The sequence below is a fragment of the Scomber scombrus genome, chromosome 4 (genome assembly GCF_963691925.1).
Source record: "Scomber scombrus chromosome 4, fScoSco1.1, whole genome shotgun sequence".
In the NCBI taxonomy this organism is placed as follows: Eukaryota; Metazoa; Chordata; class Actinopteri; order Scombriformes; family Scombridae; genus Scomber; species Scomber scombrus.
The window spans coordinates 11,953,534-11,981,296 of NC_084973.1; the positions used below are offsets into that span (position 1 = coordinate 11,953,534).

Below are 27,763 nucleotides of genomic sequence, written 5' to 3' on the forward strand. Positions count from 1 at the left end.
TCGTTTTAGCAGCTTCTTTGCTATTGGTCCGTAGAGCGGCCAATCACCGCTTGTCCTTCCGCAGAAGCAGAGATAACAAGCAGAGTGATATTTTCACAACGAAAGCGGTGATGTTTCAAAGACAGAAAGAAACCGCTGTGATCGCTATTGGTAAGCCAACACGGACGTGAGACGAGAATTTATTTTATTTTAGACCTTTATCAAATGTATCCATGTTGCTATATAGATTTAAACGTTTTGAATGAGTCCACCTCGTTATTATTCAGGACCATATGCTGAGAAAACCGAGCGGAGGAAAACGAAACGACAGTTTGAGGAGCTGTCTGGACCCGGAGGACGAAGCGGTTAGCCTTATAGTAACTCACAGCTGTGCTGCCAAGAAGGATACACACACTCAAAGTGGCATCGCCAAGGAAGAGCACACGGAACAGAAGATAATCTGGCCGAGGATAACCTTGTGAATCTCCTGGCGTCGAGAAGGAGATAAGTTAGTTGGCTTGGTGAGAAGACAACTACGGCGACGTTGGCCAATACTGTCGCCTCAAAATAGAAAAAAAACCCAAAACAAACGTCCAGTCACCATCCAGGTAATGTTTCACAACTGTTTTCCGCTCTGTTTTCATTAATAAAAAAGAAGCATACTCTGATGTTGAGTATTGCTGGCTAATTAGCTCAATACACTAAGCAAAAAACAGTCCAGCCACTGAAAATGAAACCCTAACAAACTAGCTCTGAATCAATATGATCTCACTAAATAAACAGCAGACTTCACCACCATTTTATAGTAAATCTATGCGTGGCACCATTCTTTCTCCCTGGCTGGGAGATTACAGACTATTTGGGGAATATGGAAGCAAATGCATGTATTTTGTTGCTCTCTGGGATACGACAGCACCCTGCTGAAGTAGTATTCATAGATTACAAGTGACTATAAAAAGCAGCCACCCTTAGTCATTTCAGGTACACCCAGTTAATTACATAAGTGGCATACAGGTAATTAAGCTGAACTGAAATCACCTGTGTCTAATCAAGATGTGACAAGTAGTTTATTATATCTGTGTTAGTTTAAAAGCTGTTCTGGCAGTTTATTTCACCTATCATAAACATAATGGACCACTCTATAAAAATCCATTATAAAGTTGAAAAATACCACTCAGGGGATTGATACACAAGAACATTTTTAAGGCTCTGAATATCTATCAAAGTATGGACAATGGAAAGATGGAGGCAGCTGTAAGTCTGCTAAAGGTAGTTAAAAATGTGCATGATTATTGGGAAGGGAGGCTACCAGGAGGTCTGTGGCAACCCTGTGTCTCCTTCAGAGTTAACAGTTTTATAGATAAGATCAGAGCCAGGCAACAGTTATCATTAGTAAAGGAGAAAACCAGCGTTGGACAAAACTCACGTGATAGTTGGATTAGTGTAATGCATGTGAAAGTGGAAAACAGCTCTATAGTCTAATGAGACTGAACATTTTGCTTTCAGGTATAAGCCAAACATCCCACTTTATGGCAGCCCCATGCTGTTACAATGCTTTTCTGCAGCAGCACCCAGAAAGCTTTTAGAGTGTAAAATGCAGGTATAGAGAGAAAAAAGCAAATCTGGGACAACAACTCTCTAACATTAAACCAATCCTGCAAAGAATGCCTTCAAACAGTCCTGGAGTGGCCAAGTCCAGCCCCTCAATCTAATCAAGAGTCTGTGGAAGGATTTAAAATGAGCTGCAGATCCCATGAAACTTGTCCGAGCTTCAGCAGATTAGTGATTGCGAAAAGGTGCTTTGCATGGATGTATGACAGTGGGAAATATAGTCTACAGCATATTGTTGTAATATGACACAATGATCCCTTTCTCCCTATTCAAAAAGGCATGTGTACTTACGCCAGGTCACATTACAAAGTGGCTGCCAAAGAAAAAAGTGCTGACAATATGATGAATGACAATGAATTATTATATTCCTGGAGGACATTTTATCATGTTGACCCATCAGTTTTGGTGTTGACAACTTTAGTACTGGCTGCTTCAATCTAAAGACACCTGGAATATCTAAAGGGTAGCCTTAGGTGGGGGTCCAGACCAAGGTAGTAGAGGGAAACCCTTTTAAGTCAATACTGTCCGAGTGGTTGTGAAGCCTTGAGGCAGACGGAGAACAAACATTCATCAGGGTCAGGGCTATATATCGTTTTTATAATCCTGGCTGGACAGGGCCATGTGTTGTAGAGAGGGGAATTGAAAGTGCTTTTACAAAAGACAGCAGCCTGGATTTTGTCCGCAGTCCCAGAAAACCCCCTTGTTTTTTACTTTACAAAGACAAGTGTTGGTGTGCTTAGGGAGAGCATCATTCAAGAGTGCTGTGCCACAAATCTGCTCTTGTGGTGTTTTCAGCCTGCTGTGGCAAATTTGTGTTTTATTTGTTTTAGAGAGCCCAGATGCTCTTCTTTGAAAAGGTCATTTCTGTTCTTTCTCTTACTCTTAGCTCTCAAAGGCAATATCTACATTTATGACATGTATTTATGTTTCTGTTTTAACAATTCTCGCTCTCTTGTCACAGCGTTTTAAGGATGAACCACTTGTCCCTCAGCGAGCTATGTTGCCTGTTCTGCTGTCCACCGTGCCCCAGCAAGATAGCCTCCAAGCTGGCCTTCCTGCCCCCCGAGCCCACCTACAGCCTCATGTGTGACGAAAGCGGCGGCCGATGGACGCTGCACCTCTCAGATCGTGCCGACTGGCAGTACTCGGCCCGCGAGAAGGACGCCATCGAGTGTTTCATGACACGCACCTCGAGAGGGAACCGGATTGCCTGCATGTTTGTCCGCTGCTCACCCAGCGCCCGTTACACACTATTGTTCTCCCACGGAAACGCAGTGGACTTGGGCCAGATGAGCAGCTTTTACATTGGCCTGGGTTCACGGATCAACTGCAACGTCTTCTCCTACGACTACTCGGGTTACGGGGCCAGTTCTGGGAAGCCATCAGAGAAGAACCTTTACGCTGATGTTGACGCTGCCTGGCAGGCACTCCGGTCACGGTAAGATGATGGATGGATGGAGGGGAGATAAGAGAGCTTGTACACAGATGTTGCCAAAGACTATAGAGGAAGGATGGAGTGATTGATCAGTGGTGATACATGCACTGATATTCGAGTAACTGAAAAGCACATACACTATAATATTGATTTATATTGGAGTGGAGATATGAGCCTCATAAGTGTAGTTCCCCTCTGTGAGGCACTTAAGGACAGCAGAAATACTTGAAGTAAAATAAAATGTCAATAGTAATTTAGTTCAGGCTTGAAAAAAGACGAAGATTGATGAACTGAATTAAGGACATCAAATACATTGCAGGATTTTAGTTTTTATGCAGTCAATTGTTAAAATCCAGAGCTCTTGGGGAAGCAGAAGCAACACAACACAGATGGGTGAAATAAAAGTTGTGAAAACCTTCTCGAACAATGTGTTACAATAATGTCAGTAGTTACGCAGGGTAGCAGGTTAACTTAGCGTGTTGTATTTTTCTCCGTACATCTTATAAGCCAAAAATTAAGCTATCAGCTGTATAAACAGTGAGTAAAGATTCATATTGATAGCAACTCTCTGTTTGTATCATTCTGGTTGACAGTTTTGCATTGGTAGCCAGAGATGATGTTATGAATAAAAACAACGGGCAAGCCTACTTGTTTTTTCAAGCTGTGCATGTCTACAGCTATGAGGGCGTCTCACTTTGTGCTGAATTAAATGGGGACAGCTGAAATAAAAGCAGATGTGAAACAACGTCAGAAGAAACCGCTCTGATTTGACTGTTGGAATGCAGAAAAGGCAGCAACGTAGGTGAACGTAAATCAGAGACGCAAAGAAACAAGAAAAGTTAGAGTGAGAGTAAGAAGACCATATGAAGAGTGAACAGAAGGAGCTGGGTGGAGGCATGAATAGATTGGATCTGATTTAAAATCATGGGTGGATATGATATGACGAAGAATGGTAGTTTAGTAGGCAAGACATGATGTTCCTGTGGGCGTTAACAGGGAGCGTTGTTTCTAGGACTGTGCTGGCCGAACATACGTAGGCGTGAGTGGGTGCTCCGCTGAATATCATTGCTCTACAGGCTATGAATAGACTGAATATCAGTTTACGGATATATTTATCGACCAGTATTCAACTTCTGCTGATTGGCAATCGATGTCTGTGATTTATGAGCTGATAAACCGTCAAATCACTGCAGTATTTAGTTTATTAGCTATTAGCTATTAAGAGCTTCAGTTTGGTGGTGTCAGCATTAGTCTGTATTATGGGAATGTAATGACAATGAAACAAGCACATTTGTCAGTGATTAGACATTGCACACTGTCTAAAGGAATGTGCTGTTGAATTTATTTTAATTCATGTCATTTAAATAAAAAAAAGACTTTCAGTAAACTCTTTTTCTTGTTCCATGATACAAAAAAGTCTGACTAGAAAACAGTATGGACGGATAGATGTTGCTACTTTGAAAATAAATGTTGACTAAGAAGAAATGTTCACTAGTCTGTCCAACCCTATCTCCCTCACTTCCTTCCATACATGTATCACAACCTCTGCTGTATTGACTTCCACAATCTCGTCATCTCCTTCTATTGTCCTTTGTAACTCTTGCCTCCTTCTAATTTTATTTCTGGTTTGCCAGAGGGGCCTCTGTAGTGGGGTACCACAAACCTTTAATACATTCACATACAGCACTGTGCAAAGGCACTTTTTAGATTCTTACCCACGATGTAGTGTCATCAGGGAGGCATCCAAAATGTATTCTGCAGCATGACAACGACACCAAACACACAGCCAGACTCACACAGCGATAAGAATAATAAGGGGTCCTGCAATACATTATATGCCCCCCTGATCTCAACATCAAGTCTGCCTGGGATTACATGAAAAGCAGCTCGTAATGAGCCCAAATCCATTGAAGAACTGTGGAAAATGATCCAAGATGCTTAAACCACTTACTTGCCATGAACCTTGTTGTTGTTTAAAAAAGAAAAAATGGATACATTTAATTCATTATGTTAGAAAGCATCCTCACTTTTAGTGCATTACATTTTTACACAGTATTTGTTTTGAGAAACTACTGTGTCCATCATGTTTGTGCCTTTTTGTTTATGTGGATGAGGGGAAAATAAAAGTTCATCTAGCAGGCCTGGTTGATTTTGTATATTTCCTGCTGGAAGACAAACAAACGAATGAAAAGAGGCGAGGGGGAGAGGGGCGATATCTGCTGAAGGAAAACTAAAAAGGCTGGACAGGAAGAGCCAAAGCACAGTGAATCAATCACAAAGAGAAGTAGGCTTGTAGTGTGTGGAGTGCTCCTACTGTGTCAGCGCTGATGTGGGTGTATGCTCTCTCTGTGGTAAATGCAAGAGATTTAATAGTGTTTGATAGAGAACATTGGTGGGCCCACTGTGTCCGTACCATTTCCAGTTTATAGGATAAACCAAGTGGTCTTCTTTAAATAAGGAAACTGGCAAGTTAAACAGGAAACTCTTGATCATAAAGGTTCTGCATACAGGAAATAGGCCACTGCTGTGAAGAAGAACCTGCTTTTCCTGTGGCCAGACATGGATTACATGTGTTTGTGTGTAGGAGCTACCAGCGCATTCCTTTGCTTACATGTTTAAATCTTAAAGTGTTTTTAATGTATTCTTCACTACCATGCTGCCACACAAACAGTTTTGTCAAAGCTTCAGTCAGTTAGTTGTTGGATCTGAAAGGACAACAGACCAAAGCATATGACAGGCCTTCAGGACAGTATGAAACACTTCTCCTTTTTTCTTTTTCTTTTTACATGTCAACACACTTCTCTCAAAAGCCAGTGTGTGTGTTTGGCTGCTGTGTTCTGCTCTTGATATTTCCTCCTTTTTTTTTTTTTTTTTTAATTCTACTGTCCCAGCCTACTTTTTTTTTTTTTTTAAACTTTAGATACACCAAGGACTCTCCCGTGCCCACATAATCGTGACCACAAGCATAGAAAATGAGTGTTGAAATCTCATTTAATCTGAGCAGAGCAGATGTACGCTTTATCAAATTATGCTCAGTGATTCGTGTTTGTGGGGCAGGTGATTGTTACGGCAAATGCAAAACCCAACTGTCAGCTGTTTTTAATGTTCACTCAGGCATACAGTCTTGATACATTTTTGCATTGAGTGTTAGAGACGAGCTCCCCCGACTGACATCTTATCTCCCTCTGTGTTTTAGTTCTTATTAGTCTGGATAAGTGAAATATGAATAGCAGCACTAAGATCATAGTCCAGCTGCGTATTGACACGACCTAATTTGCCTAGGTCAACTAAACCTTTAAAACGGAAACCCTTGTGTTTATAGTAGCTACAACAAGCACTTATACTTCTGTTGATGTTAATCAGCTGTTTATTAAAGAGCAGAGCAGGTATCGGCCCTACATTAGTCACAGGCTCTGCCTTATATGACTTTGTAGATTAATGATCAGATGAGGCGATTCCAGGAACCAGGAAATGCCTTGATATTGAAGACGCCTCAACTTCTGTGCATGATGTATGTCCCGTGCCTTCTAGTTTCATGGTTAATGGCCCCTCAGCAGAGTTAGACTGAGTTCCCTCTGGCTGTCACAGTAAATATGTTGTTATTTCTCTGCGATGCCTTGTTATGTGTACAGACATCTATCAGTCTTAATGTTCAGGATCAGGTCATGACATACTGAGGCAGGGTTTCTCTATATTATTCATCTCTGCAAAGTCAATTTATGTGTGATTCAAGTCTGAATCTCAGCCTGCGGTGAAGTTTACTCTTTACATGTCTGTCTCAATAATAGTGAAAGGGGATCCCAAAAGAAAACTGCTTGTTAGACTGTAACTCTACAGAAAACCATGCATTTGGAGATGTAAGACGCCATAAAATAGACAGACTGTCATAGGGGTGGAAAAAGGACTTGCAGAAACATTATGTAATGATGTGCTTTTATGGCACTCAAGGCAGTATCGAGATGATGGGGCTAGGCACAGGAACATCCTTCTCTGGACATTTTATTTATCCTACTCGAACCCAAAAAAAGAAAATGATAAAAACTAGGAACATGAGTTTGTTCTCAAAGTCCATTTTGCATGATTTATTTTGGTCTAATCAAATGATGAATGTAAATGTAAAATTTGTGGTTGGGATACGTCAATCACCAGTAACAGTCTCTCTTTCCTTTGTTTGCCATGTCTGTGCCTCTTCATCTTACTCTCCATTATATACCATGTTAATATCCCTGCTGTCAACAATAACTTCTTATGTTTGACCACTCATCCGTCTTGTTTAGTTGATGATACGCTGCTAAAACCTCCAAACACCTGAGATAATATCAACTCAACAAGTTCTGAGTTTTGTACTCGACATGTGCTACAACTCCTCACACAAAGAAAATGAAATGATAGCAGTTATTAAGGATGTTTCATCAACCATTGAGGGATAATTGACAACATTTTGAAAAGGTATAACGAGTTCAAAGGATTTATTAACAGAAAATGTAAAAGAAATCTCATTAACTCTAATATTTAGCTTCTTTCCACACGACTTCTTTTTGTTTAATCCTTTAGTTCGTAGCCTACACAGCTTAGTAAAAATAAAGTCCCTCGTATCATATATTATCTGCCTTCTTAACTCAGCTGTCTGTGCCAAATTTTTAATTGACTGTCTGTGTGATAGAGGGAGCAGCCTTTTGACCTAGATGAACATGAATCAACTAGATTGTATTTATCACATCAAAAGGCCTCTCTGCATGGCCTCGAATTAGTCGGCAGCCTACATCCCTCATGCGAGTCTCTCATGTTAGATCAGACGCACAGCCTGAAGAAGAGAGTTGCCCTCATCTCTCTCTCTCTCTCTCTGTGCTTGTACTGCTGTCTCTGTCTCTCTCTATTTTTCTTTCTGATTATTTGACATTTTGAGCACACCAGATCCAGTCTTTTTTCTGCTTCTGTTGTCTGATTCAGCAGTCATCAATTTCACCCACTCTTGAGCGTTGACCCACTTGTTGTGTAGGTTGCTTTCACGTTACTCCACAGTCATATGACAGCAGGCAACCACCTGTTTGCTGACAATTTAACCAGAGCTGTTCAGGCAGACACACACACACACACACACACACACACACACACTCTCCTCCTGTGTGCTTTTGTTCAGTCACGGCGGATGAGGCACTCCCTCCACCTGAGCAGGGGGTGAGTCAGATGATTCACTAATTGTGAGTCAGCATATGGTACTACGAATTGCACATACTAACAGGGGGAGATGTCAGGTGTGTGTTATTCTTCAACAGATTGGCACCGTATCATTTGCTTTGCCCTCTGAGATGGAGGCGGGCCAGCAGTCAATCCTGCTAGTCTAATATTGAGCGGTAGCCTAGCAACTGATTTCCAATGAGCTTCCAGGCCGAGGTCTTGCCACACTGTGGCTAGTAAAAACGAAAGGGTAAAACTCACATCCTGTTCAATCCTCATTGATCCAAATCAAGATGCCATCCTTCATCTCCAATGTTCAATAATGAGGAGAAATTATCTCAAACGTGGACAATCAATCTTCTTCTATATGAACTGTGTACTTTACTGGAAATGTCAGTGGCAGTTTGACTGATTGAGCCTGTGGATAAAGGCTGCAGTGTCTGTTGGGTGGAGTGCGATCGCTCACCTGACTGTCCTCTTTAGCACAGAACAACAGGAACAGAGCTCAGTACTGACACTTACAGATTATATACTTCTTGTACCTTAATATTAAATTCACACTTACTCGCTCTTTAAAATGTGTTTAAGCATTCAGTAACAAACAGAGTCTTATTTATCTTCAAATCGTAATAGACAGGACAGAGAGAAATGAGTGAAATGGCTCTAAGCAGAATAACAGTGCGCTGAAGGCTTCACTTCAGGATCCCCCGCTGTAGTGCAGATGGCACACTAATCTGTGAAAAATTCCCGTACATATGTTCAGGATATCCTAAAATATCTATTTAGTCATAGCAAGCGCTATGGGATGCGAATATTTTTGGTCTTCAGGGAGCAAGAGGTGGGCAGCCAAGAGGAGCGAGAGACAGAATAGGGGGACGAGGGAGGATGTGATGCATAATAGATTGGATTTGTGTCAGGAGAGTACATTGATGAAGGTTTTGGGGGAGGGGTGTAACCACGGAGCATGGCTGGCAATGGTTCAGTGAGGTCGATTCAAGCTGAGATGCAATGGAGCAAATTGTAGGCTTGTGGTAGCTGGTCCATGGAGGGTGAGGGGCTGGGGGTGCATCTTGTGTGTAGATGGGTTTGCTCGTAGTGCAGCTGTAGAGTTGTCCTCCTCTTTGCGTGGCTTTCCCTGGATGTGTGAGGAAAAAGGTGCCAAGAGAACACGGCGAGTTAGTGCTTAGAGTAAAGTTGCCGTAAGTGGAAGGGCACAAGTTCAAGCCTGGGATTATTCATCGAGTATCTATGTGTGCCCTCGAGCTAAACACTCGCACTCGCCCAGTCGCTCTGGATAACAACAGCAGTTGCGTGTTGTAAAACAGGCGTGCCAAAGTGAGTGTGGGGAAAGCTTCGCTGCTCTCACCACCTAATATCCAGTCACCTGATGGATCAGTCCGTCAAATGGTTTCAATTTACTCTCCCTGCATAGGCTTCACATTGTTGTGACGTCCAAGTGTTTATGTGTGTAAGGATTGGTCGGGCTTTAGTGGCCTGATATGGCAAAGAACATTGACTAGATAAGCATGAGTTAAAGTTGATAACCGATAACGTTACACTCAATGGCCACACTGAAAAAAATGTTCATAACAGTAAACATGTGACTGTCTGTGGGATCAAGAGTTCAAACCTTTGACTTTTGTTAGCAGGTGACAGCTAGAGGCATTACAGCGCTCTGTTGATCAAATTAAACCCTCCGAATGTATAATGATCAAATGCTGCCTGTGAGCAGTAAAAGGAAAGCAAACGACCAAACAGCCCCCTCACCAAGCTTTCATCTCTCCTGGGAGAAATTAATATTGAATATCTATGAAATATAAATCAACACATTTTCAGTCATCTCTCAGACTGCTTTACTTGTTCTTTTCCTTGTCTGTCTTCCTCTCAGCAGAGTTCATTGCTCCCAGCAGTGGAAGGTCAGATGGATTTTATTGAAAGTCGACTGTTCTTTAACTCAGTCAGCACCTCACTCACATGTTGCTGTTTCCGTCTTTTAAACGTTGATATCCACACTTCACTTCACTAAACCTCCTGAAGCCAAAAACATATAAAAGTAGGATTGAAATAATCTACTCATCTTCAGGGAAATGGATTATTGTTGAAATGTAGGGTGTTCACCTCTCTCTACCCTTTTTCTAGATGCTTTTGAGGATCTAAAGACTGAACTGGGCTGAAATGAATTCTGCATTTACATCAATCAGGCTTTTTTATTGCAGCTTTTGAAATTAGTTTTTTTTTAAATTTGCAAATAAAATGTTTTTGGGGAGTTTTTCTAAACTGTTATGCCACACCAGAATTGACAGTGACCCTTTTGAAACTTTCTTCTGGCCTCAGCTTCTCTGTTCTTTATCTCCCTTCAACAGCTACTTTATGGAGATAAGCTTTCAGCTCATGAATTGTGTGTATTATATGAAGCCAACCTTGAGAGTTAATGTTGCTGTTAACATGACATCACCTAGAAGTTGGCAGGAACACTTTCCCATGCCGTGCCAGTATTTTCACCCCTATTTATACTCTGTGAAGGCCAGCTGACACACTAACAGTAAACAGTTCTTATATTCCTGCTAATGACAGTCTGCCAGCGAGACTATCTGTGTACATTGCCATGCTCCGTCTGAAGCCGATATGCCTGCGTTCATGTTAAGTCTATTGCCCTTTATGGCAGCATGCCTACATTACTGCAGGGTGTATCTCAGCAAAGGTTGTGTGTGTTGTTCGTTATTACAATAAACCATCTCAATGCAGTAGGGAGGTGTCAGACTCTGTGTGCTCATGTATTGTTCATTACTGTATATTATAACACTGCTGTGGCAGAGACCGTAATGTTCCTAATTTTAATAATGGAGTGTACAGAGATTTTGTCAGGCCAGTTATAGCTGTTAACTATGGACGATCCAGCAGTGCAAGGGTACAGACAGTGATGCAGTGTTCTCAGACTAGGTTTCAGGTCGTCAGCTGACTAGCTGCTTGCTAGAGTGGGTCACGTTCTCTATAATCAGCTGTGGAATTTTCTTCCCTTTTGATTCCTCTCTCTCCATTTCTCCCACACTCTCAGTGCAGTATCAGTGTCTCTTTTGCTCTGTTTCTTCTCATTTTTCCCTTGCTCCCCTCCTCCCTTTGGAGTCACAGGACTACAGTGGGGGTCTTCTGTTAGACTGCTTTGAAAAGCAAGAACCTAGCCCGTATCACATCTTTGTGCTTGTTTCAGGAAGCCGCACAATCACTGAGTCATTGCCGCACAACACTTCATCTGATGTCTCAGATAGCACACAGGTGTGTGTTTGCTTATGGAGAAGCATGTAGAGGAAATGAGAGACTAATTGGCAGTGTGAGTGTAGTACAATGTTTTTGGGTAAAAAGCTGATATTACCTGGAGAATTAGGATTAAACCAAACAGCTGGTTTGTCCTATTCATATGAAAAACACGTCAAGAAAATCACATTTTAACCTTTCCACTTTCAATTTCGACAGCTGCTTTTTATCGTTATCAAAAGGCCAAACTTTGTGCCTGCTAGTGTCTGTTAGAGCACACACACAAATCATCCAAATATTTGTGGCTACTAGTAGCGTGAACACCCTGTTCCTGATCACCAGAAGTGTGATATTCACATATTCCATTTCCCTCCCTTAGGTATGGCATTCGGCCAGAGAACGTGATCGTCTACGGCCAGAGCATTGGCACTGTGCCCTCGGTGGACCTGGCTTCTCGCTATGAGAGTGCTGCAGTTGTCCTCCACTCCCCGCTCACCTCTGGCATGAGAGTGGCCTTCCCTGACACCAAAAAGACCTACTGCTTTGACGCCTTCCCAAAGTGAGTGGACTGTACAGACAGATGGCACGTGTGAAGGCCGAGCTAAATGTATCACATATTGCAACCACTGAAAGGCACCCAGCCTTCCTGCACTGATAATAAACACATGTAGTACACATGCCTTTTTAAATACAGCAATGTATGAATGCACCTGAATCAAGAAAAAAACATACACATACAAAAGCATGAAAAATTGCATCATTAATGTAGGTGCCAAATCAATTCATGAGTTTTTACTTGAGACACAGCTTAAAAAAAAAAAATCAATAGCTCCCTCTAGTGGAGTTCCTGGTGAATTTCAATTGGTGGGGTTTAAAATTGCAGTCATATATGGCGCTTTTCCACTACACCGTTCCAGCACGACTCGCCTCGGTTCTTTTTGCGTTTCCACTATGGAAAGTACCTGGTACCTGGTCCTTTTTTAGTACCTGCTCTGGTGAGGTTCCAAGCGAGCCAAGCCGGTACTAAAATGTGACGTCGACACAATGCTGGCCGCTGATTGGTAGTTGTCGCTGGAAGAGTCATGAGCCGTCCCACACAAGAATCAAACCCGGCATTTTTAAATACCGGCAGCAGCGTTACAACCATAGTTACAGCCATACGGCTCAATTTTCTTGCTTTGTGTGTGACAGAAAGCCACATACAGCAGCAAGTACACCACTGCCTCAATGTTCTCCATTGTTTATGTGTTTTGTGTCGCGTATAAAACGAAGTCACGGCAGTTTCGCGGAGCCGTGCTATGACGACCCCGCCCACGTTGAGTAGGTACTTTTTTGTAATGGAAAAGGAACCGTGCCGAGTCGAGGCGAGCCGAGGCGAGTCGTGCTGAAACTGTGTAGTGGAAAAGCGCCACTACTTTTCCTCCTTTGTCTTCATGTATTTACCTACATAACTCACCCTTTCTTTCTTTTCTCTAAAGCATTGACAAGATTTCAAAGGTGACGTCACCGGTGCTGGTGATCCACGGTACAGAAGACGAGGTCATCGACTTCTCTCATGGCCTGGCTCTGTACGAACGTTGCCAACGCCCCGTGGAGCCACTCTGGGTGGAGGGGGCCGGACACAATGACGTGGAGCTCTATGGACAGTACCTGGAGAGACTTAAACAGTTTGTTGCACATGAGCTGGTAAACTTATAGAGGAGTTGGGGGTAAAAAGGGGTGGAGAGGGAGGAAGAGAAGAAAGCATTGATATGTTAGGAGAGGGTGGATAAAGGACAGGTGGTACAGTTTTCGATCTTTTTCATGAAGTGATGCAAGTAGAAGTAGTATGTCTGTGTATTACTGAAGTTTTGGTGGCGGGATTCTCTCCATTATCACCTCTCCCCCCCTTGGAACTCCAGCTCACTCAGGCCCAGAGCCTGTCAGTACCGTCCACTCCACATGCTGCAGCTGTGAACTTAAAAAAACAAACACCCATCTTTTGGAAACCCATTTGTTTTGTTTTTGCTATTAGATTTTCTTCTTTTTTTTTTTTAATCATGTTGCACATTGCTGCAGTGTGTGAATGCAAGAGTACGTAGACACCATACCATGTGTACAACCTGTGTATGAGAGATTATGTCAGTGTGTATGTGTCATGTTTTTGCTGCCTTTTAAGAAGGACATGGTCCATGATTCTTAACGGGGACCTCTTAGTGGCCGATGAGGCTTTTGAGGTTCAGTGAAACAGCCTTGTTCTAATCTGGACTGGACCCAAGTGGACCAGATTCTCTCCAATCTAACTGAACTCCATCTGACTTTGAGGTCAGGTTTGGTCCTACACACTGCAGTCACCATCAATTTATTTTTTTGTTATTGTTTATTATATTTTTATATATTATACATTATATTTGCACGTATCAGCTGTCACTGAAGAACTGTACAAGACAAACTGACCTATTTTCTAGCTGTGCCAGTGTTGCCAAATGTTTAGTATAATATATTACAGAGACTCAAAAAGAAGTGTACTTTATACAGTTAACATACAGAAACATCTCCGAGCCTTTGTCAGATGTATTCAGTCTTTACTTCTTTGTTTAGTCTTAGAGTGGTACAATATGATGTTACAATGTGCAGGAATGTGATGCAAGATGGGCCTCAGTCAGCAGCTCATGTAGCCAGTTAAAAGGCTGAGGCTGTGTATCGTTGAGAAATTTAGTGTGTTGCCACAGAAAACATTTCCACAGTTCTTACTTCTGAGTTTACCTTAAACTGTGGTCACTTTAAGATCAGTATCACTATGCTGTTATCTATGAACTTGATGTTTTCAAGCAAACTCCCATAAATTCTTGAACAGTTTTATGGACAAAATATCAGACCCAACTCTGAAAATGTTCGCCTTGAAATAATAACTATTAAGAAGCCCAGTTTTGACAGTGTTATATCTGTCTTTTGGGTCTGAAGATATCGAGTTAAATAATTTACTATAGTTATTATTACAGATCTTGTTTATGTACCTGGATTAGATCTTTCTCGATGTATCTTTTTTTTATGATAAAAATGTAACTACTGTTTGTGCTCTGATCAAGACTTATACCACTAATGCCAATCACGACTGAACAGTGAACATGATAAACGCAGTCCGTGTTAATGTTTTTTTTAGTTCAGTAAGTTTAAAAAAATAAACATTTTATTTTGAGTTATTGAAAAACATCTTTGTTTTCTTTAGTATATTTGAGCTGAGAATGAATGGACACCAGGACAATGGGTTATGTTAGCATACATGGCTCAGCTTTTAAAGGCCTCCATCCCCGACAGAATGTTTTTCTTCTGTTTTTGTCTTAACTTTATCTTTCTGTCTGCATGGTATTTCAGGATCCATTGTTGTTTGTTGGTTTGCCCTTTAATGCTGAGTGAGGCAACACAAAGCATTAGCCAGCTGCATTTATTGTACTGATGACTCCATTAAGTTTCTATCAGAGCCCTGAAAAGCTAAGTGCTACTGCATGCCACATATGGCTTATCTCTTATATTTCTGGCCAATATAAAGACACAGAATTACATAGTAAATCTCAATGAATTATTTTTGCTCTAGGTATTTTAAATACCTGTATTGCGCTTGAGCCTGTGTTCACAAATGGGGTCAAATGATGTTATGTGATAATTGACCAACAAGCCAACAGGTGCTACTGTAAACCTTCATGTGTGATAACTTACAGGTTGAGAGGAAGCTATGTTCGTTTGTCAGACTGACCAAGATCAGCTAGGACTGGTAACTGTTGTTTGTCAGCTGATTGTATTTTGTCATGAGGAGAAAAAAAAGTTTTTTTTCACAACTCATTTCTGTCTTAAAAACTATGTTGTGCTTTCTTTCATTGTCACTTTGTAAATACTATTTGTACTGGATATGATGTCATTTTTTTTGTCTCTCACAAACTTTTTTCATCATCTCTGAACTGTAGTTCTTTAACTCTTGATATGACAACTGTTAGACCAAGGTAGAGCATCGTTTTGGCTTTTCAGACGACCTTTGCCACGGTCACCTTGACTAATGTCATCTCTGATTTGATTAGATTTTTTTGTACAGCATATTTCAATACAGAAGGAACTTATATGTAATAACAATATTAATTATAGTAATTCAAATGTCAATAGAGAAAAATAAAAATAGTATTTGAGAAGCAACCCAATTTGTGACTGAACTTTTTTTTTGGGGGGGATAGGTTTTGTTATGCTGCTTAATTTTCAGTTTGTATTATGGATGAAGATGGATCATCTTGTGCCATGACAACGAGGAATCACTTGCTCTTACATGTGATTAAGACTGAACAATAGAGAATAATGGAGTGCTCTCCAGGCATGATGGGTACTGACTCTTATTGTGATGAGGGAAAGCTCATTACCCTGGGACAAAAGTGTGCTTATGTATTGGCAGAGCTCGGATTCTGATGCATTACAGCAAAGTAGGTTGATATTTACTGCCAAAAACACAATTCTTCTGTCCTGAGCTTTAACGCTTAAACTACTGGAATTCTATAACTACTAGAACTACCACAAGCATACAATTAAGTGTATTTTACACAGTGTGTTTTTCTGGCTTGGAGGTACACAGTAGGGTACTTCCTCAGGTCAAACTGAAGATATTTCAAATCAGACCCCACTGAGAGGGAAGAATGATAACTCGATATACTGCTGTGGCTCAAGAGGTCAGCCCTGCTGCCTGGGCTCAGGGACAGTAACCATATAAGATGAGGAGCCAAGTGGGAGATCACAGAGGTTACGATAAAGGATGTGGGGGAAAAAATCCTGTGGTGAGACTGCAACTAAAATGAAAGACGCAAAAGTCACGTTAGTGATTTATATGATACAGAGGGTTTTTTATGTTACGTGTATTTAATATTTAAACTATAATATTAACTCTTCAGCCAATGAAAAAAGATTTTGCTAATTTCTCAGTATTAAGGTAAAGGTTCTGTTGCCTGCACCCAATCTTCTCTTTCATACCAGCAGGCGGCAGTGTGACTCAGATTTAAGCCCCTCCCTCAATCCCTACTGCTGAAGTGGTCCTGGTGAGACGTTCAGTAACTCCCCGGAAACCCCTGTTTCCTTCTATTAAATCTCATATTTAGAGGGGGCTTGTCACACCTTCAGAGCCGATTGGTAATAGAAAACACACAGGCCACATAGCACTGGTTTGTGCTTCAGCAGCAAAATTACAGTGCCATTTCTGTTATGGTCCATCCACCACACATAAAGCCTGTCCTGTTCATTACAGATAATTACATTAGTTCTGACTTTATGTGTGGACAGGGAATCATCAATATACAACAGCATACTCTAATGACTCTTCTGACAACAGAGGACTATAGTGTTATTATTGGAGTTGGTTCCATTCTCATAATACTAACAGACTACCTCACCACAGTCACCACATCTCATGTTTAGCTTTTGTTGGAATATATTATTGACCCAGTCATGCTGTGTATACCTCAACAGAATTTATTTATATATAATGCATCAACAGATCTATAATGTTATCAATAATACTATTAGTGCTAATGTCCTCGGGATTATACTGTATTTAAATTTAACCACAAGGCCAACCAAAGACATTAATAAACCTTATTGTCTGGAAATGAGATTACAGAAATTGTAAGTGAACATTTTAACTACATATAAATATGTCTTTATTAACTTTATTTTTGGGGTGTGGGGGTGGGTGGAGGGATGAATTAGGAGGTAATTAGGAGGTAACCCTGGTAACGCCCAGGTAATAATAATAATAATAATAATAATAATAATAATAACAATCATCATCATCATCATCATCATCATCATCATCAGCAGCAGCAGCAGCAGCAGCAGCAGCAGCAGCAGCAGCAGCAGCAGCAGCAGCAGCAGCAGCAGCAGCAGCAGCAGCAGCAGCAGCAGCAGCAGCAGCAGCAGCAGCAGCAGCAGCAGCAGCATCTTGTGTTCTTCACTACTTTTGGGTACACATATCTCGCTCTTCCTCATTTACAATTGTTTTCCGACAGCCTGTGAACGCATCATCACTTCCTCTCTCCCAAGCCGCGCCTGCTTCTCTCTCGGTGGGACTGGAGGGGCTGACCGACGGACGGACGACAGCCCATCCGCAACAGACAAAAACACCATGTGAAGAACAGGTATATAATAAAGGGGCACGGAAAGCAAACTGCGAGGGTGAGAAATTATTCATTCGTCTCACCGGCACCGAGTTAGCGTTTTCACGGCTCGGCAGAGAGCGGATGGACAGAGCGGGAGAGGAGCAGGACAGTCTCACCGACGGTACGTTCCGTTTACATTGTGTCTGTGTCTGTCTGTCTGTCAACCGCTGGAGGTAATACGAGGAAAGGTTTATCACTAGGTTTTATATGGAAGTTTTATATGGAAGTAAAAATAAAAAGGCAGAATTTGTTTTGTTGTTTCTGTGCCCCAAGCTGGTGTGTAAAAGTTGTTTTCAGTCTGTTGCTAACTAACTAACTAACTAACTAACTACGTGTCCCATCTATAACTTGTGAGTTGTCAAAAAGTACAGAAATGTAACTTTAACGCTAGCCGACTCAACCAAAAAGAGTGTGGTTTACCTAGAATTATTATACAGTTATCAGTTGTGCGTAGTCATCTTATATCATTATCCCTTAGGTTCCTCTTCTGTGGTGACATTTCTCTTATGGACTACCTCTGAAGTGTTTCTTTATCGTGTGGAAGGAGTCACTGTGGCCAAAACAAGCCAATAAATCATCATAAACTGTGACATTTTCCCAACTTTTAACCACTGTTTAACCTCAGTATACATTAATGTGGGGTAACTGACTCACCACGCTACTGCCAGTGTTGGGAGATTGAAATGTAATAGGTTTAAGATGAGTAGTTAACCTGTTTAAATGCAATAAATTGTGTAACTATTTTACTTCATCAAGGTAATGTAACTTATTGCATTTGATTACTTTTTGATGACTCTTTAATGTTTTCAACTGAGCTATAATACCATAACTAATGGCATAAATGAAAACCAGGCAGCGTAAACTTCACTCAGTACTCAACACTGATTACTATCAGACTTTTATTAAATGTTCTTCAGTATAATTTGAATTAAAATGGGAATGCTTTGATTTTTAATGGACAACCACCAGAACAAATCACAAGTATTCAGATCATAAACAACAAAGTCTGACTGCAGTAAAGGAAAAATGTATCCATACCCTCAAACCAAGTCCACATTCAGGTCAGCTTCATGTGGTGGTGAAAGGGATATGCTGTTCACAACTTTTTGACAATGGTTCTTGATTGTCTCCTTTTCAATGCCTGTTTTTTATTTACAGCATATTCTGAGGTCATATACAGATTTAAAATGAACATATATCTTTGAATAGCTTGGAAAATATTGATTTTAACATAAAGAAAATCACAAGAAAACATTCAAAGCAACAGAAAGAATGTTATATTTGACATATAAACTTTTTTACTAAAAATAATATATTTGGATGTAACTCCTTTATAATCACCAACATTTTGAATAATAATAATAATTTTGAGTAATGGATTACAATTACATTTTTTGGTAATTTAATTACCTAACTTCATTATATGTAATTAGTTACTCCCCAGCACTGACTACTGTAAATGTGTAATACAGTTATGAAACAGCTGTATCAGCATATAGTTTTTTCAGTGACTGTAGCCAACACATGGCTTTCTGCTGTTTTCACTGCCACTGTCGATTTCCAAATAAGCAAAATTATGATTTTACAGCTCAGGAATGTTTGATGGTCTGTCCCCCTTTGACTCATGTGTTTCCCTGACATCTGTTTGATATTCAGTAGCTCTGAAATCAGAACAATATGAAAGTGAGGGAGGGAATAATGAGTCCCTGATTGTTAGGAAATACATGATGTCCATGAGGTTCAGTGCAGCCTTGTGATCGTTGTAATTTCCAGACGTTGAATAAGCCTAAGGTGAGTAAGTCCACAACTCTTTAAGCTCTGACAGGTCAGTTAGTACCAGGGGAGCAGGACCAGGAGCAGCTTGGCCCTTTTATGGTGAGGAATGTGAATAAAAACATAGCCTGAGATAGGGTTATAAAGAAAGATGCCAGAGGGATCATCCCATCACAGCAGGCTCCTGCTGAGTCAGTGCAATGTAGGGCACAGACTGTGAGGATATGAACAGTCAGACGTCCAGAAGAAGTTGAAAGTTGCATGCCTTTTAGATTAAGATGGACAATTTGTAGTTTTTACAACAACAAAAAAAGATTCACACTGCAATGAGGGAGAAATGGCAACTGTCTCAGCTTCTCCAGTGTGAGGATTTTTTGCTTTTCTCTGTTTTATATCGTTGTAAACTGAATATCTTAATGGTTTGGACTGTTGGTCAGACAAAACAAGACATGATTTTTTGCTCCGGCAAACAAAAACTGAACATTACATTATTCCTTGTTTTCTGATGTTTACGGTAATAGATAAAACAATTCATCAAGGAAATAATCAACAGATTAATCAACGATGACGTTAGTTTCAGGCCTAAATTGGATAATTCATGAGCTTCTATTGGGGCCTGTGTAAATGACTGAGCCCTTGTTGAGCAGTCCTTGATTGTATATTGCTTTGTTTATGAGCTGAAGAGGTTTGTTGTGCTCTGGGCTACAATGATGACTAATTGGCTTGAGAAGACAATGGTTGGTTTTTATGTGTCTGTGTGTGTTTGAAGCGTTGATACAAACACACTGCACAAGGTTTCTTCTTGTTAAAGTGGGGGGTTTTTCCTCGCCGCTGTCGCCAAGTGCTTGCTCGTTGGGGAATGTTGGGTCTCGGTGAAATAAAGATCTAGACCTGCTATGTGAGAAGTGTCTGAAATAACTTCTGTTGTGATTTTTAAATTGAACTGAGCTCATACAAACTGGGGCGATCTAAAGATTTCTAACAGGGCTGGGTAATTTTTGAAGACACAATGGGCATAATCTGTCATGTCAGAGCTTGAATATGCTGATGTTTTGTTTATGAAGACATATAATAGCAAGAGGTTATGTCATTACAGTGGTACAGGCTGTTTGTTTTAATGAAAAGTGCCACTGAAGCCCTTTTTTCTGCAGTGCCATTTCCTGAACTTCCTGTGTGTTTACATGTGCAGGTGTGTTCATATGACCTTTTGTGTGTGTGTATGTGTGTGTGTGTCCAAGGCTGCAGCTCACTCAGGACTACTTTCATTTGTGTGATATAGGGAGCATAGCACAAACTGGAGCTTGAGCACTGCTTCCCTTACTGTAATTGGTGCCATCTGTTTTGGCTGTGTTAACATTGTCTCAGGAATGTTGCGATCCATTATTCACAACCTCCTCCGTTACTGTGGACAGGAGCAGCTAATGTCACGCTGTTCAGGCCAAAGCAGTCAATGCAGAAGTTGACTTTTTTTTTAAGTTATAGAATTAACTGTAGGCAGACTTGCAGGATTGTTACCTGGAGGTCCATGAGTCAGATATTTTGTGGTTTATTGCCCGTTTTTCCCAAAATCATACCCCTTTTTCTCTCTTTGCCTTTTCTGATTTTTCTCCCATTTTATGTTCTTTTAGTGTCTTCTTCCTACCCTTTGACCTCTGTAGTCTTTCCTCTTTTTCATTCACACCCTCGTCTAATCCTGCAACACTTTTTTTTCTTTCTTTTTTGGTATTTCACCAGCTTCTGCCCTGTGGCACCATTGTGGTCAGTGGTTTTAAAAAGAAAATGCTGTGTGTGATTCAAATGCTTCTGCTGAAAACAAACTTTTAAATCCCAGAACTTGAAAGATTGTCTAAAACATTTTGGATGTTATTGCTACTGAGAAAACAGTAAGTCTTACAGATTTTCTCAGTGACAGCAACACATTTCAAATTTGCCAAGAATGAAACATTCTCAAAGACCACATTGTTTAAACTCAAATTGTTTATAAACGTTTCTTTTTTGCTAGACTCTCACTCTCTCTCTCCCTCTTTAACCCAAACCCTCTTTTTCATTTTTCTGTCCTCTCAGGTAGCAGACACATATACCATGCCGACAAGTGATGGGCCTAGCCGCTTCCCAGTCTTTGTGGCTCCGTCCCACGGCAACCACCAGCGGTCACCAGGTTATGTCCCAGGGCGAGTGGCTCCGGTCCGCTCACCGCCACCTGCCAAAGCTCCACCGCCTCCACCGATAAAACCTCATGGTCCACCACCAGAGTGTCCAGCCACTTTCAATGTGTCAGAGGAGAACCAGCGCAGGGAACGTGCTCTGGGACTCAAGCAAAGAAAGAACACACTGATCTGTTTTGGAGTGTCGATGGGTGCTTTCCTCCTCACCCTCATTCTCGTCCTTAGTCTCTCAAGTGGTGAAGTTTTAGATGGTCAGTGTTACAAAGCACAGATTCAAATTTTTATGATAAGATGATTGATATTTTATGATTAACTATTTAAATGTTGCTTCGCTATTTGCTCTGTTACTGTATGTGTTTGTTACCACTGATATTCTCTGTGTATTTTTACAGTCATCTGCAGGTTCTCTGATTTGTCACTGATTGGTTGTTTTTCCAGAGAATTGTCCAGACCACAACCCATCCCTGAGTAGTTGGAATCCCGGCCACCAACCAGAGAAGACTGTGGTTGTCAGGAGGGGAAACTTGTTTAGATTAGAGTCTTCTGCCACCTTCTATTCACTAACCGTCCAGTCAGGAGGTAAACTGTTATCAACTTTATTTTTATTGAGCACTTTTCACAAACATTAAGACAAAAAATACACAATGCAGTTACATAAAAGTTCCAATGCAATAAGAAATGGAAACAAAGATAACAGAAAAGTGCATTAAGAAATGTTAAGTAGCAGTTTGAGTTGTCACATTGATGGATTCACATTTGTTAAACATGATAAGTGACAGTTCATTTATATATATATGTATATGTATATACACTGAACAAAAATATAAACGCAACACTTTTGTTATTGCTCCCATTTTTCATGAGCTGAACTCAAAGATCTAAAACATTGTCTATATACACAAAAGACCTATTTCTCTTAAATATTGTTCAGAAATCTGTCTAAATCTGTGTAAGTGAGCACTTCTCCTTTGCCGAGATAATGTATATATGTGTGTGTGTGTGTGTGGAGATAACATACAGCATGCTAGAACTCACCTTTGTCTCCCTCTGACCTCCTATAGGTCGAGTAGTTTTTGCAGACAATGCTGACGGCACCAAAGACATAACTTTGAGAACAAGACATATCCTCATAGAAGCTGGTGGAGACTTTCACATCGGTGCACCCAAATGTCGCTACCGTTCTCGTGCCACCATAGCCCTTGTGGGCCGCTCTGACGACAAGGCGGTCCCAGAAATACCTGGCCTGGGCCGCAAGTTCATTGGTGTCATGAGCGGCGGAACTCTGGAGCTACATGGCACTGAGAGAGTTGCCTGGTCTCTTCTGACCCGAAGTGTCCCAGCCACCGGTCTGGCCACAGGGGGTCACGCCTTCCAGCGGAACTTCAGCCGAGGCATCAACCTGCGAGTGGTGGACCAGGACACAGCTGCTGTGCTGCTCTCTGAACGCTATGACACGCATGACTCTCGTAACGACAGTCGACGGCTCACCCAGCTGCTTCGGACCCTGCCGGCGGGTCGCATTGTCACACTGGCTGTAGGAGACTCTGCCGTCAAAAGTCTTCTGGATGAAACCAAGAAGGCAATTGAAGAGAAGCTCGGCAGCAGCTTTGTCCATGACCTCAAATACAGGTGAATAACAGTGTCTTTTTATGAATATAAGAGATATACAGACCTGTATGCTAGATACTTATTTCATTGTTACACATACTAATTTCTCTTAAGTAGAAGTGAACCAATACTGATACTGATATCAGTCCAATACAGACTCAAATAGCTGGATCAGGTATTGCTGACAATAGGCGGATTGGATAACATTATTTTAATAAATAATTATTCAGTAAATGTATATCTAAGTATGTGTTGCAGTTTGTTTTACAAAGTTAGGAAAGCAATGTTTAAATCAATCCTGATGTTGTCTTACACATAAAAGAATGGTCCCAGTCTTTTCCACACAGTCAGGCATACAGCTCATTAATTTAACACTGGCATCGGCCGATACTCAAAGCTCAGATATCAGTATTGGTAATGGGACTGAAAAAAGTTGCATTAGTGCATCCCTACTCTTTAGGGTCGTAAATAGCCTAAACTGATATCTATAGAAATTAAAAGATGTAATTACATATGAACTGAGTACAATAAAACAGTGTATAATAGCAGATGTTAATATCTGATATAGATGAAAATATACTTGTGTAGATTGGTATATGCTGTTGTCCTGACCTGTGTGTGTGTGTGTGTGTGTGTGTGTGTGTGTGTGTGTGTGTGTGTGTGTGTGTGTGTGTGTGTGTGTGTGTGTGTGTGTGTGTGTGTGTGTGTGGTTAAACTGTATGAAAATATGCATGAGTGCGTCTGAGGCTCAGCTGTGCTGCAGGATGTGCCAGCTCGTAGAGAGTTTGTATTGGTTCTCCATGGTTTGTTGTTTGTTGCAAGTCTTTGGGAGTGTAATGTTTATTCTTGGTGTCCAGGGGCTGATAAAGAAGGTTTATGTGTTTTGTTTAACCTCTGAAGTAAGAGCCCTTTTCCTTTGAAACAGCGATACTTGGACTCACAATACAAACATTTTATTTCCAGGTCCATCCTCCCTGGAAAAATATTGTCTTTCATTTAACTTTCTTTTCATTCGGGATGCTCCTTTGAATCGTTTTTTACGTATTTCTCTTCCTGTTTCCTCTGTATCTTGCCCTGCCAGGAAAGGAAGCACATACCGGATAACAGGGTTACGGTCGGAGAGTTTCCAGGATTTGTGCAGAATGTGGTGATTCAGGAGAATTTTATATCCACCAGGTTTATTCCCTTAAAGGACAAGTACTGGTATTTTGACGTAGGATGTAGTTCTGGCCATTTGGGCTTATGCTTTTCGTAAACTCGCTACTGTCACTCAAACACATTTATAAACTTTCTTTCAGTGGAAAGTCTAATGTGCAGCATGTAACTCTAGGTTACTTGTTGCTTGGCCTGGTTTGATTGTGGGTTGGCTGAAAAGCCAAGTTGTACGCCAGATTCTCCAGTGTCACATTTCACCTCTGGGGGTGGGTGCCAAGTCAGCACAGAGTCTTCAAACAAGTCCACTACAATCTACAGCACAGTGTTTAAAATGGATCAGATGATAGATCCCAGCATATGTTCAGAAGTGTGTGTGTGTGTGTGTGTGTGTGTGCGCGTGCACCAGTACGGTAATGGTGTGCACACTCTTCTAATCCTTTCAACTTTTATTGTAATGGGGATTTTTGTCTTAGCTTTCTGTGGATTTGCCTGTGGTAGGAGGAAACGCATAGTATACATTTATGAGACAGCATGCAGTTTAATGTCTCATTAAAGTCTCACTTTGTTAGGCTGAGTGATTTTTAGGTTGAAGCAGTTGGGTGGTAAAAGCATGTAACCATATAGGATGTCATGTCATATAACAATGAAGCAACAATCAAGTGATGACATGTGGCGTGTTGTGGAGAAACAGTAGGGAACATAACTGGACCATAGTAGGAACATTTTTTATTATTTTGCGTCAATGCTTTACACCTGGGATCCACGAGGGCATGTTTCATGGCCCTCTTTAACCCTTTTTGATCTCCAACTCTTCTTTCCAATAAATGTTCTCTAGGCTCTCCTCTGTTGCGTCAACCATCGTTCCTGGCACAGACACAAGTGTGTTGTCCTCTGCCTCGTGCCTGTTGACCCTTCTGTCTTAGATCTTTTGTCTCTAAGGAGAGCACTCACACACACATAAACACACATTCATGCTGGTCCATAGTGATTTCACCTCTGGCCTCCACGCTATGCTATTTCCAGTCAAACAATGAAGTTGTTAAAATGCTGATGAACATCAACTTGAGGATGTGGCTCAAGGGAAAAGTACAAGTGTTTGCACTCACTCTGTTTTTCCTGTTGTGTGCCTCCAACACCAACAACGAATCTCTGTCTGATTCATAGAGTGCACATTCACACAGGCTGCATATCAGCAGCCGCAGGACAAAAAGGGGGCCTTCCTTGATTTTCTTTCTTCTCCCCACGGGAAAACTTACAGAAAGCCACACGTTGGGGCTGTGATGACAGAACAGAGTCGGGCCCCAGATGGATCCTGTTTGTGTATCAGTGGGGTGCACGGTGACATGGCACAGAGGCTCTTTCAACTACAAGAAGATGTGTTTAGACTGTGATTATGCCCACGGGAGCCGTTATGTGCAGGGACAGATAATAACGCAGAGACAAATCAGAGTTGATAACTTTACAAACTGCTTCTAATATGTAGAGAGACTTCATAGGTAATAATTAAGCATCAGAAGTAACTCCAGTTTTCTATGATGTTCAAATGTGCCATGAGTTGTCACATTCACTGCAGAATCATCATAGTGCTTGTTAAAACTGAGTCAGTGAGTGAAATGCAAAGTTGAATGATGGCCTCTTGTATTGTTAACTGTATGTGGAATAACCAAGTAATGCTTTAGTGGAAACAACAGGCTTATGCAGAGATTACTTTCCTCATGTTTAAGCATCCTCCCAGAAACAATGCCTGGGGTTTAAAGGGGTTTACTTGTGTATATTATTATATTTGTGACTTGGGAGCAATCATTATTCTGTTGTGTGAATATTAAAGTTATCATTACAGTCAGAGTAGGTTAGTATCCAAAATCCTCAGCTAATGTCTGTAATGTAGGTATTATGAAAGGTCATGTTGCTCAGAGGTGGTTTGTGTTGTGTTTAAAGGTCACGCAGTAACAATGGTCTTAAAAAGTCATTCAGCTATCGGCAGGATACCTATAATGCAAGGAGTCATTCTAAAGAAGTCAAGGGCATCACATTTAATGTTCAAGGCAGCGAGTCCACCACAATATCCTGTTTCAGGTCACACCAAATCCCTTTCACCGTCCCCACCCTCAAGCTCTCTCGCTCAAATGATTTCAGTCTCTCCTTCTTATTTAATTATTTTAATCTCATTTAAAAATAATTTTCTTGACATTCCTGTTTTATAAAGTATTATTCAATGGAGTGAGGAAGGAGGAACAAAAGTAAAAAAAAGAGCTAGATTTCAATTAAGTTTTAGGTGTGGATGCTATACCCATTATTCCTCTGAGCCGCATGAACACCCTCTCTGAAATCTCTTGTCATCATTTTAATAATCACTTGACTTCTCCTATCTCTCGTCCTTTTTTAAATTATTACATGACATTCAATCTGCTATTCAATCATCTGCTCCTGTCTCACCACTTATCCTGCTCCAGGCTTATCACAGGCATTTGCTCTGCCTTCAGGGCTTTCACCAGCGACTACATTAGTTTAATCTCTTTTTCAGATATTGTGAGTATGTGCCTGTCCGTTATGATCTGTTAAATATGTAGTCTGAGTTGAAAAGGTTTGTTTGATATCTTCAGCCTGTTGCCCGTAATACACATAAAGACACTCAAACACAGAAAAGCTTTATCGTGCCAGTCAGGTCACACCATGTATCTCACTTACTGTCTGTAAAATGTTTATTTCCACTCTTAGCTTTTTACACCGAGACATATCTACTAACAGTAACATGTAACACCATCACTTTAATTCCATCAAGATTTTGGTTAGCGTTTTTTATCACAATTCATGGGTTGTGTACAAAGTTATATTGTAACGGTGCATCACTGCTGTTGAAAGGAGTAAGAATGAAACTGTATCAGTCTTACTCCAATAAAACAGCCATGCTATTATAATTTAATAATCTATATGAAGAACTGGTAACTTCTCATTTGGCTCTAATTAAGTTTATTTCTGCATTTGTGTGTGTGCGTGAACTGAAGGTGATTCAAACTCAAAACCAAAGCTGTGAGGCAGATAAAGGATGAAACAAGTGATGAGTAATGAGTTTGCAATGTTATACTCCATGAAGTTACACTCCAAGGCCATTTTGGTTCATTGCACCTGTGTGATACAGATGTGTGAAAATAGTCTATGTAATGTCTGAAAATGACTCCCTCTCCTCTCGGCCTCGCTCCCACTTCCCTCTTTTCATCCCTCTGGTCTCTGCAGACAGGCGTGGGCTTTAGTCTCCGTGGTAGGTGGTGGTAACGCATCATGCTCTGAGGACGTTAGGGAACATGAAAACCATGACACCGGAGGGAGAGCTCTGGCAGGACGGAACTTCAGCACCGTGGATGGTGTTGGCTTCTCAGTCACCGCCTACAGCGAATGGAAGAACGGTGAGAAATAGTTTCTGGTGGAGTCAATAAAAAAACAGT

General features: G+C 41.0%; 2 protein-coding genes across 2 annotated transcripts in view; both read left to right on the forward strand.

The window, feature by feature from the left end:
- The first annotated feature begins 128 nt into the window (after positions 1-128).
- On the forward strand, positions 129-15,594 carry abhd17b (abhydrolase domain containing 17B, depalmitoylase). Its single transcript, XM_062418275.1, has 4 exons — positions 129-587; positions 2,552-3,028; positions 11,835-12,014; positions 12,934-15,594. The coding sequence occupies exons 2-4, from the start codon at positions 2,562-2,564 to the stop codon at positions 13,151-13,153; spliced, it is 867 nt and encodes a 288-aa protein (XP_062274259.1). The 5' UTR covers positions 129-587; positions 2,552-2,561; the 3' UTR covers positions 13,154-15,594.
- Positions 15,595-17,556: 1,962 nt separating this feature from the next.
- The window catches only part of cemip2 (cell migration inducing hyaluronidase 2), a 29,200-nt gene continuing 18,993 nt past the window's right edge, over positions 17,557-27,763 (forward strand). The window contains exons 1-5 of the mRNA XM_062418276.1: positions 17,557-17,740; positions 21,457-21,808; positions 21,996-22,136; positions 22,619-23,186; positions 27,555-27,724. Coding sequence (XP_062274260.1) covers positions 21,475-21,808; positions 21,996-22,136; positions 22,619-23,186; positions 27,555-27,724 — 1,213 coding nt within the window. The 5' untranslated portion in view covers positions 17,557-17,740; positions 21,457-21,474. The remainder of the gene's footprint in view (positions 17,741-21,456; positions 21,809-21,995; positions 22,137-22,618; positions 23,187-27,554; positions 27,725-27,763) is intronic.

Excerpts from the sequence above, each read along its gene's own strand:
- abhd17b (XM_062418275.1), top strand. The coding sequence starts at position 2,562 with ATGAACCACTTGTCCCTCAGCGAGCTATGTTGCCTGTTCTGCTGTCCA. Across the intron at positions 3,029-11,834 it reads TGGCAGGCACTCCGGTCACG|GTATGGCATTCGGCCAGAGA; the intron begins GTAAGATGATGG and ends TCCCTCCCTTAG. Across the intron at positions 12,015-12,933 it reads TGCTTTGACGCCTTCCCAAA|CATTGACAAGATTTCAAAGG; the intron begins GTGAGTGGACTG and ends TTTTCTCTAAAG.